The sequence below is a fragment of the Misgurnus anguillicaudatus genome, chromosome 12 (genome assembly GCF_027580225.2).
Source record: "Misgurnus anguillicaudatus chromosome 12, ASM2758022v2, whole genome shotgun sequence".
NCBI classification, from domain to species: domain Eukaryota; kingdom Metazoa; phylum Chordata; class Actinopteri; order Cypriniformes; family Cobitidae; genus Misgurnus; species Misgurnus anguillicaudatus.
In genome coordinates this window covers 23,988,715-24,003,367 of record NC_073348.2, presented here as the reverse complement: position 1 = coordinate 24,003,367, position 14,653 = coordinate 23,988,715, and the positions used below count along the sequence as shown (strand labels likewise).

Below are 14,653 nucleotides of genomic sequence, written 5' to 3'. Positions count from 1 at the left end.
TTTAGTTCTTTCAAGAACCGCATGTTGTCTGAAAAGAGCTTAACTGTATGTAGTTTCTAGACTTATGTCTTTAAAATATTTGTTGCTTATTTAATCTGGATGGAGCGCAGCTCTAAAGGTGAATACATTCAACTAGTGTCCTTTATTATCAGTATTGTTGCAGAAAAATCGACGTGTGTGACATTTAATGAGCGACATTATGTTCAATGTATACAGCGCATTGCAACTCTGACATGAAACCTCAGAAAGACACAGAAATAAAAAGTTTCCGCTTTTAACTGTAAAGCCCACTCACAGCGCTGTCCATGGTTCTGAACTGAACTACAGTCACTTACATTAGATTTGTGCACTGTTTCTAAAACTGATAATGTGCAACTCTCCATTGATATTGAGTTAATTACATATTATTCTTTGTCTCACCTGTTGGCTTTCGAATGTCCACGCGCTGTCTGGTAATGAAGCATCAAGCACGTTTAGCGTGTCAGTAAAGTTTGTGGTGCTGCTGGGTTTAACGAGGGTAAAATCACTGAATTCGGACATTGGAGAGAGATAAGAGCCGAAAGACTGACTCTGAGACATCATGTCACCTCCCAGAACCTCCACATACTTAATGGGTCCGTCAGTGTTGAGTTGTATCTGAAGGTTTCTGTTGGGATTCGTATATCCAGAATGTGTTCGCCTAATACAGCAACTTGAGCTGCCACTACTACCTCGTGCACATTTCACCAGTAAGATGAAAAATGTCATCAGACACAACAAAGATACAGAAGCCAAAGAAATGATCAGATATAATGTGACTTTGCCGGTTTTCTTGTCGACGTCCGGTCTGATCTTACGATTGTCTGAAACAGGTTCATGAAATCCGTCCTCTAGTAATATATCCACTGTAACTTGGGTGGACTGGATTGGCTCTCCGTTATCCTTTATCTCAATTATCAGTCTCTGAGAGGAATCATCCTGCTCTGAAACAGAGCGTTTAGTCCTCACCTCTCCTGTATGTAAATTCACATTAAACAGAGACGCGTCCGTGGCCTCCGCGAGCCTGTAGAAAATCCAGGCGTTATGACCCGAGTCAGCGTCCACTGCTGTTACTTTAGTAACAAGATGTCCTGCTTTAGCAGAACGGGGCATCCTCTGATGGGATACAGACCCCGTTACTGTGGAGGGATAAATGACGGCTGGTGCATTATCGTTTTGGTCCAGAACAAACACATGCACCGTGGCGTTGCTACTCAGAGATGGTGACCCATGATCTTTTGCCTGCACCACAACACTGAGCAGTTTTACCTTTTCATAATCAAATGAGCTCATGCTGTAAATAGTTCCATTCTCGGAATTAATATAAAAATAAGATGATGCTGGCACGTGTTCTGAATTCAAATCACTTATTGAATACGTCACAATAGCGTTCTTATATTGGTCAATATCAGTAGCAGTTACAGTAAACAATGACACACCTGCCTGGTTATTTTCTTTAATATAAATGTTATAGGAAGACCGTGAGAAGAGTGGAGCATTGTCATTCACATCAAATATTTTTATATTTATAGTTTTCGCAGTTTCTAATGGTGGTACACCGGAGTCCGTGGCCTGTATTAGTACATTATATTCAGATTGAACTTCGCGGTCTAAAAAAGATTTAGTTATCAACGAATAATGGTTAAGAAAAGAGGGTTTCAATTTAAAAGGAACATCCGGAGAGACAAACAGCTCAACTTTGCCATTATCACCGGAATCCAAATCTTTTACTTTAATCAGAGCTACTACAGTATCAACTGTCGCGTTTTCAGGTACAGGACTCGGTGAAGACGTCAGGATTATTTCTGGGGGATTGTCATTCTCATCTATGATATCAATTTGGACAGATGACTGCCCCTCCAACCTTGGATTACCCTTGTCTTTCGCGCAAACATCAAATGTATATAACTGTTTGGTTTCGTAATCTAGCTTTCCATTCACTGTGATTTCTCCGGTGTCAGCGTTTACACTAAAAGCTGATCTTACTGGTTCAGGCGTGTGCGCACCGAAAAAATACTGTACTTCACTATTAACACCTTCATCCAAGTCAGTGGCTTTTATTTTAATTACACTAGTGCCAGCAGTTGCCCCTTCTAAAACAGATGCTTTGTATGCAGCAACCTCAAATTTGGGTTCGTTGTCGTTTATATCTTGAACAATTATGTTCAGTAAGGATGTGCCAGACTTGACTGGATTACCACCATCCAGGGCTGTTAATATTAGCTTGTGTATGGACTGCTTTTCTCTATCTAAAGGCTTTTCTACGACAAGCTCCGGTATCATTCTTCCATCTTTTAAAGTTTTTACATTGAGACGAAAAAAATAGTTATTGCTTAGAGAGTAAGTCTTTAGGCTATTGCCGCCAACATCGAGGTCCTCGGCACTTTCAAGAGTAAACCGTGCGCCTGGAGCAATTAATTCGTTTATTTCTAATGTACCTTCTTTTGTATGAAAACTTGGTGCATTGTCATTTATGTCTTGTATTTCTATCTCGACCCTATGCATTTGTAATGGATTCTCAATAACGATCTGCAATGGCAATAAACAACTGACGCTTTGTCCACAGAGCGTCTCTCTGTCTATTCTACCATTAACTATCAATTCACCCTTCCCTAAATCCACACCAAAATATTGTTCATTGGACTCAGATGCTATCTGCAACTTACGCTCGGCGATATCTGAAACGTCAAAACCAAGATCTTTAGCAATGTTCCCAACGACAGATCCTTCCTTTAACTCCTCGGGTATTGTGTAGCGAATCTGAGCTCCAACGGTAATCCACAATAGACAGAAACCGAACAGCCGAGGCGCTGCCCATTTCCAATCGCCGATCCTCCTGCGTCTCATTTCTTTGCTAAGCTTGATATCCCATCAATAAATGCTTTTTTATATCCACACACATGAATAAAGCGTTTTTCACATTTTCAAAAAAATACGTCTTTTCATCGCTTCGTCCGCATCACAACCCGTGCATGTTTCCTCTGACTCTATAGCTCTCACCATACTCCTCCTCTCGCTGGGGGAGGGAGTAGATCCTTTTGTGTGGTCTAATACATGATTGGTACAGACCTCAACACTTTCTTGTCCAATAGATGGCTTCCTTTTCTTTTTTTTTCAGTCGTATAACCAGACCTCTGTTTTTTTGTGTTCATCTGGTGGTGCAGTGTGCTCTATATTATATTGTATTGTATACTTTGACGGTCAAATATTTGTGTAGAATTAATCTGCTACTACACTTTCAGCGTGTTACCATTTGTATTTGTACAGCCTTGAATAAGAGCTAATTTATATATTCTTTATAAAAAGAAAGAACGTGTGTTCATGTTCGCTGTCCAAAGTGTTGGTGCTGAACAGAGGCCGTTGTATATGGTCAGTGAATAATTAAAGCAGCTCCGACATAGACGCATATATATATATATATATATATATATATATATATATATATATATATATATATATATATATATATATATATATATATATATATATATATATATATATATATATATATATTATTGTATAATTACAATATATATTTATTGTTTAAAATTATTATTACATTTTATATTTATTTTTTATAGATGTATAGATTTTTATTATAGATTTAAAAAAAGAAAGGTCCCACTGTCTCAGTTTCAGACCTACCCATTTACTGCAAACATGAAAGTTAAAAATTTAGGCCCGATTTCACAAAGTTTATCTTACTCCAGCACTATGCCTTATTTAAATTAGGATATTTAAGTCGCTTTTATAAAAAGTACCTGAAAAAACATTACTGGTTTGCATCTTAAGGTTAAAACATTAACAATGACATATTTTAACATTCTCACCAAAAAGCGTAATGACACGCAGTGTCATTATCGTGCAATAGATACGCCAAATTCCGATTTTGCGTGCATATGATACGCCAGTCCTTCCCATTCACTTATATGGCGAATCGTTTCGTGACGTTTTGTTTATTGTTTTCTCATTTGTTTTCTGTTTTTTTTACCATTTTCGCTTGGGTTTAGGGTTAGAACAACTTTTTGTTATATAAAAATGACATCCTAACCCAAACCCCAACTCTAACCCCAACTCCAAGCGACCATGGCTTAAATATAGATAAAAACATAGAGAAACCTGTATATTAAATAACCTGCTTAAACAAATGTGAAATCTAACCCTAAACCCAAGCGAAAATGGTTTAAAAAGAAGGAAGAAAATGAGAAAACAATAAATAAAACGTCACGAAACGATTCGCCGTGTGGGTGAGTGGGAAGGACTGGCGTGTCATGTGCGCGCAGGGTCGGAGTTTGGCGTATCTATTGCACGATGGTGACACTGCGTGTCATTTGTGCGCATCTTGGTGAGAACGGGTAGATTTTGACATATGTCATGGCAATATATTTTTTAGTTAAGACACCTTTTAGTTTGGACTAGCCTTTAGCCTTAGGTCTGTGAAACCGGGAAAGTTTCTCAATTTAGGCGCTGACTTCTACATTTTACAAATGTGACATTTCTTTAATTAATATCTTATCTTCATAGCAGTTCTTTAATTAAAATAGTTGCTGGATGTACCAACGATTCCTAAGCTCATGGCATAGTGTTTTAATAATAGTTTCTAATGTCTTGCATGAGCACAACTGTTTTTCGCTTTGCTTACATTATTTGCGTATTTCATCCAGATGGAACGCAGCTTCGAGCTAAAAGTGAACAAATTTAACTAATTCCTCAAAAAAAAAAAAAAAAAACGTTTTAAACAATTTGCAAAACATTTAATGCGTGAAGGTATGTAATGTAATATAACCTTATTAAGAAAGAAAAAAAAAATTCTGTTAAAAGACCGAAAAGCACACTCGTGGCGCTGTCCATGGTTCTGAACTGAACAACAGCAGATATAGCAGCAATACAATACACCATTAATGCAGATCTAATGACATTTTATTTTTTATCTCACCTGTTGACTCTCGAACGTCCACGCGCTGTCTGGTAATGACGCATCAAGCACGTTAAGCGTGTCTGTAAAGTTTGTAGTGCTGTTGGTCTTAACGAGGGTAAAATCACTGAATTCTGACATTGGGGAGAGATAGGATCCAAAAGACTGACTTTGAGACATCATGTCACCTCCCAGAACCTCTACATACTTAATTGGTCCGTCAGTGTTGAGCTGGATCTGTAGGTTTCTGTTGGGATTCGAATATCCAGAATTTGTTCTCCTAATACAGCAGCTTGAGCTGCCACTACTACCTCGTGCACATTTTACCAGTAAGATAAAAAATGTCATCAGACACAACAAAGATACAGAAGCCAAAGAGATGATCAGACATAATGTGATTTTGCCGGTTTTCTTGTCGACTTCCGATCTGATTTTACGTTTGTCGGAAATGGGCTCATGAAACCCGTCCTCTAGTATAATATCCACAGTAACAGTGGTGGACTGGATTGGCTCTCCGTTATCCTTTATCTCAATTACCAGTCTTTGAGATGAGTCATCCTGTTCTGAAACAGAGCGTTTAGTCCTCACCTCTCCTGTATGTAAATTCACATTAAACAGAGACGCGTCCGTGGCCTCCGCGAGCCTGTAGAAAATCCAGGCGTTATGGCCCGAGTCAGCGTCCACTGCTGTTACCTTAGTAACAAGATGTCCTGTTTTAGCTGAACGGGGCATCTTCTGATGTGAGACAGACCCCGTTACTGTGGAGGGATAAATGACGGCTGGTGCATTATCGTTTTGGTCCAGAATAAACACATGCACCGTGGCGTTGCTACTCAGAGATGGCGACCCATGATCTTTCGCCTGCACTACAACACTAAACAATTTGACCTTTTCATAATCAAATGAGCTCATGCTGTACATAGTTCCATTCTCGGAATTAATATAAAAATAAGATGATGCTGGCACGTGATTTGAATTTAAATCCATTATTGAATACGTCACTATAGCGTTCTTATCTTGGTCAATATCAGTAGCAGTTATAGAAAACAATGAAACACCTGCCTGGTTATTTTCTTTTACATAAATGTTATACGAAGACTGTGAGAATAGTGGGGGATTGTCGTTTACATCAAGTACTTTAACATTTACAGTCGCCACAGATTTTAAGGGTGGTACACCGGAGTCTGTGGCTTCTATTTCAACGTTATATTCAGAATGAACCTCACGGTCTAAAAAAGTTTCAGTAATTAACGAATAATGGTTATCAAAAGATGGTTTCAATTTAAAAGGCGCACCCGGAGAGATTAATAGGTTAATTTTTCCATTTTCACCGGAGTCCAAATCTTTAACGTTAATCAGAGCTACTACAGTGCCAATTGTGGCGTTTTCAGGCACAGGGTTAGGTAAAGATGTCAATAGAATTTCTGGAGGATGGTCATTCTCATCTATGATATCAATTTGAACCGACGACTGTCCCTTTAGCTCTGGATTCCCTTTGTCTTTAGCACAGACATCAAATGTATATGTATGTATTGCTTCATAATCTAGGTTTCCAATTACTGCTATTTCACCCGTATCACCATTCACACTAAAAGCGGTTCTTACAGTTTCAGGCGAGTGCGCACAAAACAAATATTGTATTTCACCATTAAGACCTTCATCCAAGTCAGTCGCTTTTATTTGTATCACACTTGAGCCAACAAGGGCGCTTTCCAGAATAGATGCTTTGTATGCAGTAACCTCAAATTTTGGTTCGTTGTCATTTATATCTTGAACAATAACCTGCAAAGCACACGTGCTTGATTTGACTGGATTGCCACCATCTAATGCTGTTAATATAAGCTTATGTATAGATTGTTTCTCTCTGTCTAGAGGTTTTTCAACCACAAGTTCTGGTACCTTTCTTCCATTTTTAAGAGTTTTTACGTTAAGACGAAAAAAATCGTTGTTGTTTAATATGTAGGACTTCAAGCTATTGCTACCAACATCTTGATCTTCAGCACTTTCAAGAGTAAATCGTGCGCCTGGAGCGATCAATTCAGGTATTTCTAATGTGCCATCTTTTGTTTGGAAGTTTGGTGCGTTGTCATTTTTGTCTTGTATTTCTATCTCTACCTTATGCAACTGTAATGGATTCTCAATAACGATCTGCAGCGACATTAAACAACTGACGCTTTGTCCACAGAGCGTCTCTCTGTCTATTCTGCCATTAACTACCAGTTCACCCTTCCCTGAATCTACAGCAAAATACTGTTTATTTGTCTCGGATGCTATCCGCAACTTACGCTCGGCGATATCTGCAATGTCAAAACCAAGATCCTTAGCGATGTTTCCAACTACAGATCCTTCCTTTAACTCCTCGGGTATTGTGTAGCGAATCTGAGCTCCAACCGTAATCCACAATAGACAGAAATCAAACAGCCAAAGCGCTGCCTGTTTCCACCGTCCGATCCTCCCGTGTCTCATTTCGCTGATGGGTCAATTCTTCCCATTAAGCACTCTTTATCTTATGTTCACAGAACAACAAATTATTATTCGTCATTTTCAAATATTTATGTCTACCCGACGCATCCTCCTTTTGATTAAAAAATGAGCTCCATAAACCGTCGTTCGGTTAGCACTGCCGCTCTCTTCATTGTACTCCTCTTCTGGCTGGGGTAGGGAGTGGATCCCCATGTACATTCTAAACTATGATTGGTACAGAGCTAAGCTCTCACTCCTCCAATAGATGGTTTGCTGCTTCTAAAAGGAAACCAGCCCTTTCTGGTTGCGGGGATGAGGATGTGTAGCCCTTGAAAATAATCTCTCTAAATAATTTTTAGGGATGCTATTTTTTACAAAAAAGTAAAATATTATTAATATTTAAATAGCAAGATAGAATATAAAAATATACATGAATTCCAATAAAAAGTAGCCGACATAATTTTCTTTCATAATTTTCTTTCACAGATAATAATAATAATAATTTGGCTTCAGCAATTAACTTCACTTTAAATTGGGCATATTGCTATACACTTATCTTAGTGATACTCTCTTCATTAGACTGGTTTTCTTTTCTTTTCTTTTTGTTTTTATTCTCTCTTCTTTTTTATAATAGTATATTTTGATTAGTACGCTATTCAGAGTACAACTTTTGAATATTGCGGGGAACGCAAAAAGAATCGCATTTTCAGATTAAAAAGTGTAATTTCCTCCCTGTCCCCAAGGGGGATCCGGACGCAGGTGGAGATTTAGTTACTTTTAAAAATCTAGTTACTCGCTGGTCAAAACGGTGGTGCTGAAATAAAAGCTAATCATATGCCCAACCCCAGCCTTTTATTTTACCATTCTCTCTCTCTCTCTCTCTCTCTCTCTCTCTCTCTCTCTCTCTCGCACACGCTCCTTACGCACACAAAAACACAAGCGTGTACAACACAATACATTATAGAGTGTTATGAGACTTCTGTAAACAGTTCGAAAATTGTATTAACTACAAGAATGAAGATCGGAAAACAGAAAACAGCGACCACATCCAAGTATGTGAAATTAATAAAATACTGTTCTGTATCTCACCTGTTGGCTCTCAAACGTCCACGCGCTGTCTGGTAATGACGCATCAAGCACGTTTAGCGTGTCGGTGAAGTTTGTAGTGCTGCTAGGCTTAACTAATGTGAAATCACTGAATTCTGACATTGGAGAAAGATAGGATCCAAAAGATTGACTCTGAGACATCATGTCTCCTCCCAGAACCTCCACATATTTAATGGGCCCGTCAGTGTTGAGCTGGATCTGTAGGTTTCTGTTGGGATTCGTATATCCAGAATTGGATCTCCTAATACAGCAGCTTGAGCTGCCACTACTGCCTCGTGCGCATTTTACCAGTAAGATAAAAAATGTCATCAGACACAACAAAGACACAGAAGCCAACGAGATGATCAGATATAACGTGATTTTGCCAGTTTTCTTGTCTGCTTCTGGTCTGATCTTACGATAGTCTGAAATGGGCTCATGAAACCCGTCCTCTAGTAATATATCCACTGTAACTGTGGTGGACTGGATTGGCTCTCCATTATCCTTTATCTCAATTACCAGTCTCTGAGAGGAGTCATCCTGCTCTGTAACAGAGCGTTTAGTCCTCACCTCTCCTGTATGTAAATTTACATTAAACAGAGAAGCGTCCGTGGCCTCCGCGAGCCTGTAGAAAATCCAGGCGTTATGACCCGAGTCAGCGTCCACTGCTGTTACCTTAGTAACAAGATGTCCTGCTTTAGCAGAACGGGGCATCTTCTGATGTGAGACAGACCCCGTTACTATGGAGGGGTAAATAATAGCGGGCACATTATCGTTTTGGTCCAGAATAAAAACATGCACCGTAGCGTTGCCACTTAGAGATGGAGACCCATGATCTTTAGCCTGTACTACAACACTGAACAGTTTCATTTTCTCATAATCAAACGAGCTCATGCTGTAAATAGTCCCATTCTCAGAGTTGATATAAAAATAGGATGATGCTGGTACATGATTTGAACCTGAATCGAGAATGGCGTAACTGAGGGCAGCGTTTTTATCTTGGTCAATGTCAGACGCAGATACAGAAAATAATGAAGCCCCCGGCGGACTGTTTTCCTTCATGTACACGATATATGACGACTGCGAGAATATTGGCGGATTGTCATTCACATCGAGCACTTTAACATTTAACGTCTTTGTTGTTTTTAAAGATGGTACACCAGAATCTGTAGCTAACAATTCTATGTTGTATTCAGCATTGGCTTCACGGTCCAAGACAGAGTCAGTAACCAAAGAATAGTGATTATCAAATGCTGGTTTTAGTTTAAAAGGAAGACGTGCGGAGATGTTTAAATGTACTTTTCCATTATCTCCAGAGTCCAAATCTTTCACGTTGATAAGAGCCACAACAGTGCCAACTGTCGCATTTTCGGGCACCGGGCTGGGTAAAGATGTTAAAATAATTTCTGGGATGTTGTCGTTTTCGTCAATGATGTGCAGTCTTACTGAGGAATGGCCTTCCTGTTCCGGACTCCCTTTGTCTTTAGCGCATACATCAAATGAGTATAGTTTTGTTACCTCGTAATCGAGTTTTCCAATTACTGTAATTTCTCCCGTTTCAGCGTTAATATTGAAAGATTTCGTCACGGACTCTGGTGTACGTGCACCGAAATAATACAGTATTTCACCGTTAAGACCTTCATCTAAGTCAGTCGCTTTTACACTTAATACATTTGATCCAAATTGAATGCTCTCCAGTACAGACGCTTTATACTGTGACTGCTCAAATTTAGGCTCGTTGTCATTAATATCTTGAACGAGTACTTGTATTAAAATAGTTCCCGATTTCACTGGATCGCCACCATCTAATGCGGTCAAGATAAGCTTGTACAGAGACTGTTTCTCTCTGTCAAGTGGTTTGTCAACTATCAGTTCTGGTGCTTTTCTACCATCTTCAAGTGTTTTAACATTTAAACGAAACAATGCGTTATTACTCAAAGCATACGAACTCAGACTATTTCTACCGACATCTAAATCCTCTGCACTTTCAAGTGGAAAACGCGCACCCACAGCTACTGATTCAGCTATTTTTAAAACGCTGTCTTTTGTGTGAAAATGTGGTGCATTGTCATTTATATCTTGTATTTCTATTTCAACGCGATGTAGCTGTAATGGATTTTCTATAACCATTTGTAATTGCATCAGACAACTGCCGCTTTGTCCACATAGCGCCTCTCTATCTATTCTTCCATTGACTACCAGCTCACCACTCCTTGTGTCTACACTAAAATACTGTGTACTAGAATCCGAGGCAATCCGTAACTTACGATTAGCGATGTCTGAAATGTCAAGACCAATGTCCTTTGCGATGTTGCCAACAACAGAACCTTCCTTTAGTTCCTCTGGTATAGTGTAGCGAATCTGCGCCTCAACGTTGTTCCATAATACAGAGAAACAAAACAGCCAAATCGCTGCCCGTTTCCACACTCGGATGCGTCTCATTTCCACAATAATTTTAAGCGTTCCATCAATAAATGCTTCGTTTAAATCCACAGATAAACGTAGTATTTAATCTCATATTAAGGTAGTAAATCCAGTAGTATTTTGTGCGTTCGGTTGTGTGGTCATCAGCTGCATATCCGCGCGTGTATCCCTCTCTACAGCTCTAATCAGACGTCGTACCACTGCCCTAGCTGGGAGGGAGTAGATCCCTTTGTACATTCTCGAATTTCATTGGCGCTGAGCGCAGTGCCGCCTTGTCCAATGTATGACAGAATCTCTCTTAAAGGCATACATACAATTGAAAGAGCAAATTGTGCTCTCACTATTCTGTAAACTGCCTACATAAATGTGTGAATATACTCATACAATTGCGTTGCATGAAACAAACAATGACGTTTTAGCCAGACGTCTTTAACAGGGCGATATATGTGTGCTTTTATATTTACCTTTTATGAACTAAAAAAAGATATTAAAATATTTTCAAATTATTATATTTTTTTGAATGGTTATAATTACCATCATAACAGGACAAATTGAACTAAATAATTATTTCTGCATTTAAAAACTTAAACCTTTGATAAAGTTTCAGTTAGGGTCTTGTCGCTGTCCACAGCAGTGGTGCTGAACCTTTCTCAAACTAAACACGAGAACACACTGAAATTATTTTATTTTACTATTTCAATTAAATTATTACATACATTTTTTGAAGTTATTTTGCATAAGAATCCTAATCCAAATAAAGATGTGTTTAAGTCTCTTGTATTTTATAACAGCCTGTAAAATCCACAAAATCCGGCAAAATTTTCTTTGTCAGTAGAAATAAAAATCCATACCGAATAAAACCAAAGGCTGACCCACTGAATGCATAAACAGCAAACATAAATAGTTTCTATAGCTATTATTTCCAAAATCTTCACAAACCTTCTCTAATAAGATACGATGAATTGAAAGACTTTGTAGTCATCAGAATAAATTATTAATATATAATAGCTGTGTGTGAAGATACATATTGAATTTTTTTTTTCTCTTTGCCAAGGGTACGGATGGAGTAAGGTGTGTAACATTTTGCATTTTATTTTCATAAAATGTATTGCATTTATAAGATGTTTATTAAAAGGTCCTTAATAAAATCAAACATTGCGGTTACAAATGCTCGATAATATTCGAGATCTTTGACTGAATAAAATTTGAATAGTGCATTGAAAAAAAGACGCTACGTGGCCTTTCATATGTGGCCTTTTCAGTTACTACATAATGTCCGCTGTCCAAAAGGGTGGTGCTGAAATCGACCAGCTGGTGTCGTTGTCTCCTTTTTTCCAAACACACAAGCTATTCTATGCGCTTAAATTTCCATTCACAAAACCATATCAATTAAATTAATACAAATTTTAAAAATCACGCGCTCACCTGTTGGCTCTCGAATGTCCATGTGCTGTCTGGCAATGACGCATCCAGCACGTTAAGCGTGTCTGTAAAGTTTGTAGTGCTGCTGGGTTTAACGAGGGTGAAGTCACTGAATTCTGACATTGGAGAGAGATAGGAGCCGAAAGACTGACTCTGAGACATCATGTCTCCGCCCAGAACCTCCACATACTTAATGGGTCCGTCAGTGTTGAGCTGGATCTGAAGGTTTCTGTTGCTGTTTTTATATCCAGAATCTGCTGTACGGATACAGCAGCTCGAGCTGCCCCTATTGCCGCGTGCGCATTTAATCACCAAGATAGCAAACGTCATTAATACCATAAGAGACACCGCAGCCAAAGCTATTATTAAGTATAACGTGATTTTGCCATTCTTCTTATTGGGTTCAGTGCTTTTTTCGCGAAAGTCTTTCTTGATTTCAGGAAACGCGTCCTCTATTAGTATATCCACTGTGACTGTGGTTGACTGGATTGGCTCTCCATTATCTTTTATCTCTATTGACAGTCTTTGAGAGGAATCATCCTGCTCTGAAACAGAGCGTTTAGTCCTCACCTCTCCTGTGTGTAAATTCACATTAAATAGAGAAGCGTCCGTGGCCTCTGCGAGCCTGTAGAAAATCCAGGCGTTATGACCCGAGTCAGCGTCCACTGCTGTTACCTTAGTAACAAGATGTCCTGCTTTAGCAGAACGGGGCATCCTCTGATGTGAGACAGATCCCGTTACGGTAGAGGGGTAAATTACAGCTGGTGCATTATCGTTTTGGTCCAAAATAAACACACGGACAGTAGCGTTGCTGCTTAGAGGAGGAGACCCATGGTCTTTGGCATGCACAACAATTTGAAGCACCTTTATTTTCTCGTAGTCAAAAGAGTGCATGGTAAATATACTACCATTTTCTGAATTTATGTATGCATAAGAAGAGACGGGTATATCTCGAACATGATTATCGAGAATTGAATAGACAATTTTTGCATTTTCTCCAGTGTCTAGATCTGATGCAGTCACTGATGCTAAAATTGATCCTGGGGCGGTGTTTTCTTTTATATAAACGGTATACACGGGTTCAGAAAAAACAGGAGGATTATCATTGACATCCAGTATATTAACTGTAATGTGTTCCCTAGATACTAATGGAGGTGTTCCAGAGTCTGACGCTATAAGCTCAATATGATAACTAGGATATTTTTCTCGATCTAATTGTGCATCTGTAACTAGTGCATAATGGTTAGAAAATGTAGGCTTTAATTTGAAAGGGCTATCAGGCGATAGGGCAAGGGTTACGTTCCCGTTAAGCCCCGAATCTAAATCTTTAACATTAACTAACGCTACCATATTTCCAGCTGGCGCATCCTCTCGCACGGGACTAGGTGAGGAGGCGATCGTGATCTCAGGTGCATTATCATTTGTGTCTGTAACAGCCACCTGGATTCTACAATGCCCTTCCATGACCGGTGCTCCTTTATCTCTGGCGCGTACGTCAAATTTGTACATTGCGCTTAATTCATAGTCAAGACTCTTTAAAATGGTTAATTCGCCGGTATTTGAATCAATGGCAAATACATTTTTAATTGGTTCGGGTGTGAGAGTTCCAAACCCATACTGAATTTCACCGTTTACGCCATCATCCAAGTCGATTGCCTTTACTATCTGAATTATGGTACCTGGAGCAGAGTTCTCTGTTACTTTAATTTCATATAAATCTTGTTCAAATGTAGGCGCATTATCATTCGCATCTAACAATCTAACAGTAACTTGTGTTATACCAGACCTTGCTGGGTCACCTCCATCAATACCAGTCAAGATTAGATGGTGTATTGACTGTTTCTCTCTATCCACTGCTTTCTTTAAAACAATTTCGGGTACTTTAGTTCCGTCTTTGTCATTTTGAACATTTAAGACAAAGAATTCATTTTTATTTAAAGAGTAAGTGCGCAAAGAATTTGATCCAACATCTGGGTCTTGCGCAGGCTCTAAACGAAATTTCGCTCCGGTTAGCGTGGACTCTGACACATCGATTATATATGTATCTGAAAGGAAGCTTGGAGAGTTGTCGTTTATATCCTGGATGTCAACCTCTACACGGTAAAACTGTAGTGGATCCTCGATTATTACTTGTACTGGTAACAAACAGCTCGTGCTTTGTGCGCACAACGTTTCCCTATCTATAATTTCATTTACAAGTAGCTCACCATTCCGCAAATTAAGACTAAAATACTGCTTACCGGACTCGGATGCTATCCGGAATTTACGGTTAGATATTTCAGATACATCCAAACCGAGATCTTTAGCTACGTTTCCAACAATAGA

At 39.0% G+C, this 14,653-nt stretch overlaps 1 protein-coding gene across 37 annotated transcripts in view; it reads right to left on the bottom strand.

Moving 5' to 3' along the window:
* Positions 1 to 14,653, bottom strand: part of LOC129447072 (protocadherin gamma-C5-like) — a 159,588-nt gene that overhangs the window by 21,019 nt on the left and 123,916 nt on the right. For 2 of the 37 annotated variants that reach the window (XM_073874195.1, XM_073874196.1), the window contains exon 1: positions 8,486 to 10,743. The exons of 31 other annotated variants lie outside the window; for them this stretch is intronic. In XM_073874195.1, the coding sequence (XP_073730296.1) occupies positions 8,486 to 10,624 (2,139 nt within the window). In that variant the 5' untranslated portion in view covers positions 10,625 to 10,743. Of the gene's footprint in view, positions 1 to 420; positions 2,980 to 4,954; positions 7,655 to 8,485; positions 10,744 to 14,653 lie in introns of those variants that run through there. 4 more of the 37 variants (XM_073874160.1, XM_073874178.1, XM_073874161.1 and 1 more) reach the window with 2 other exon arrangements.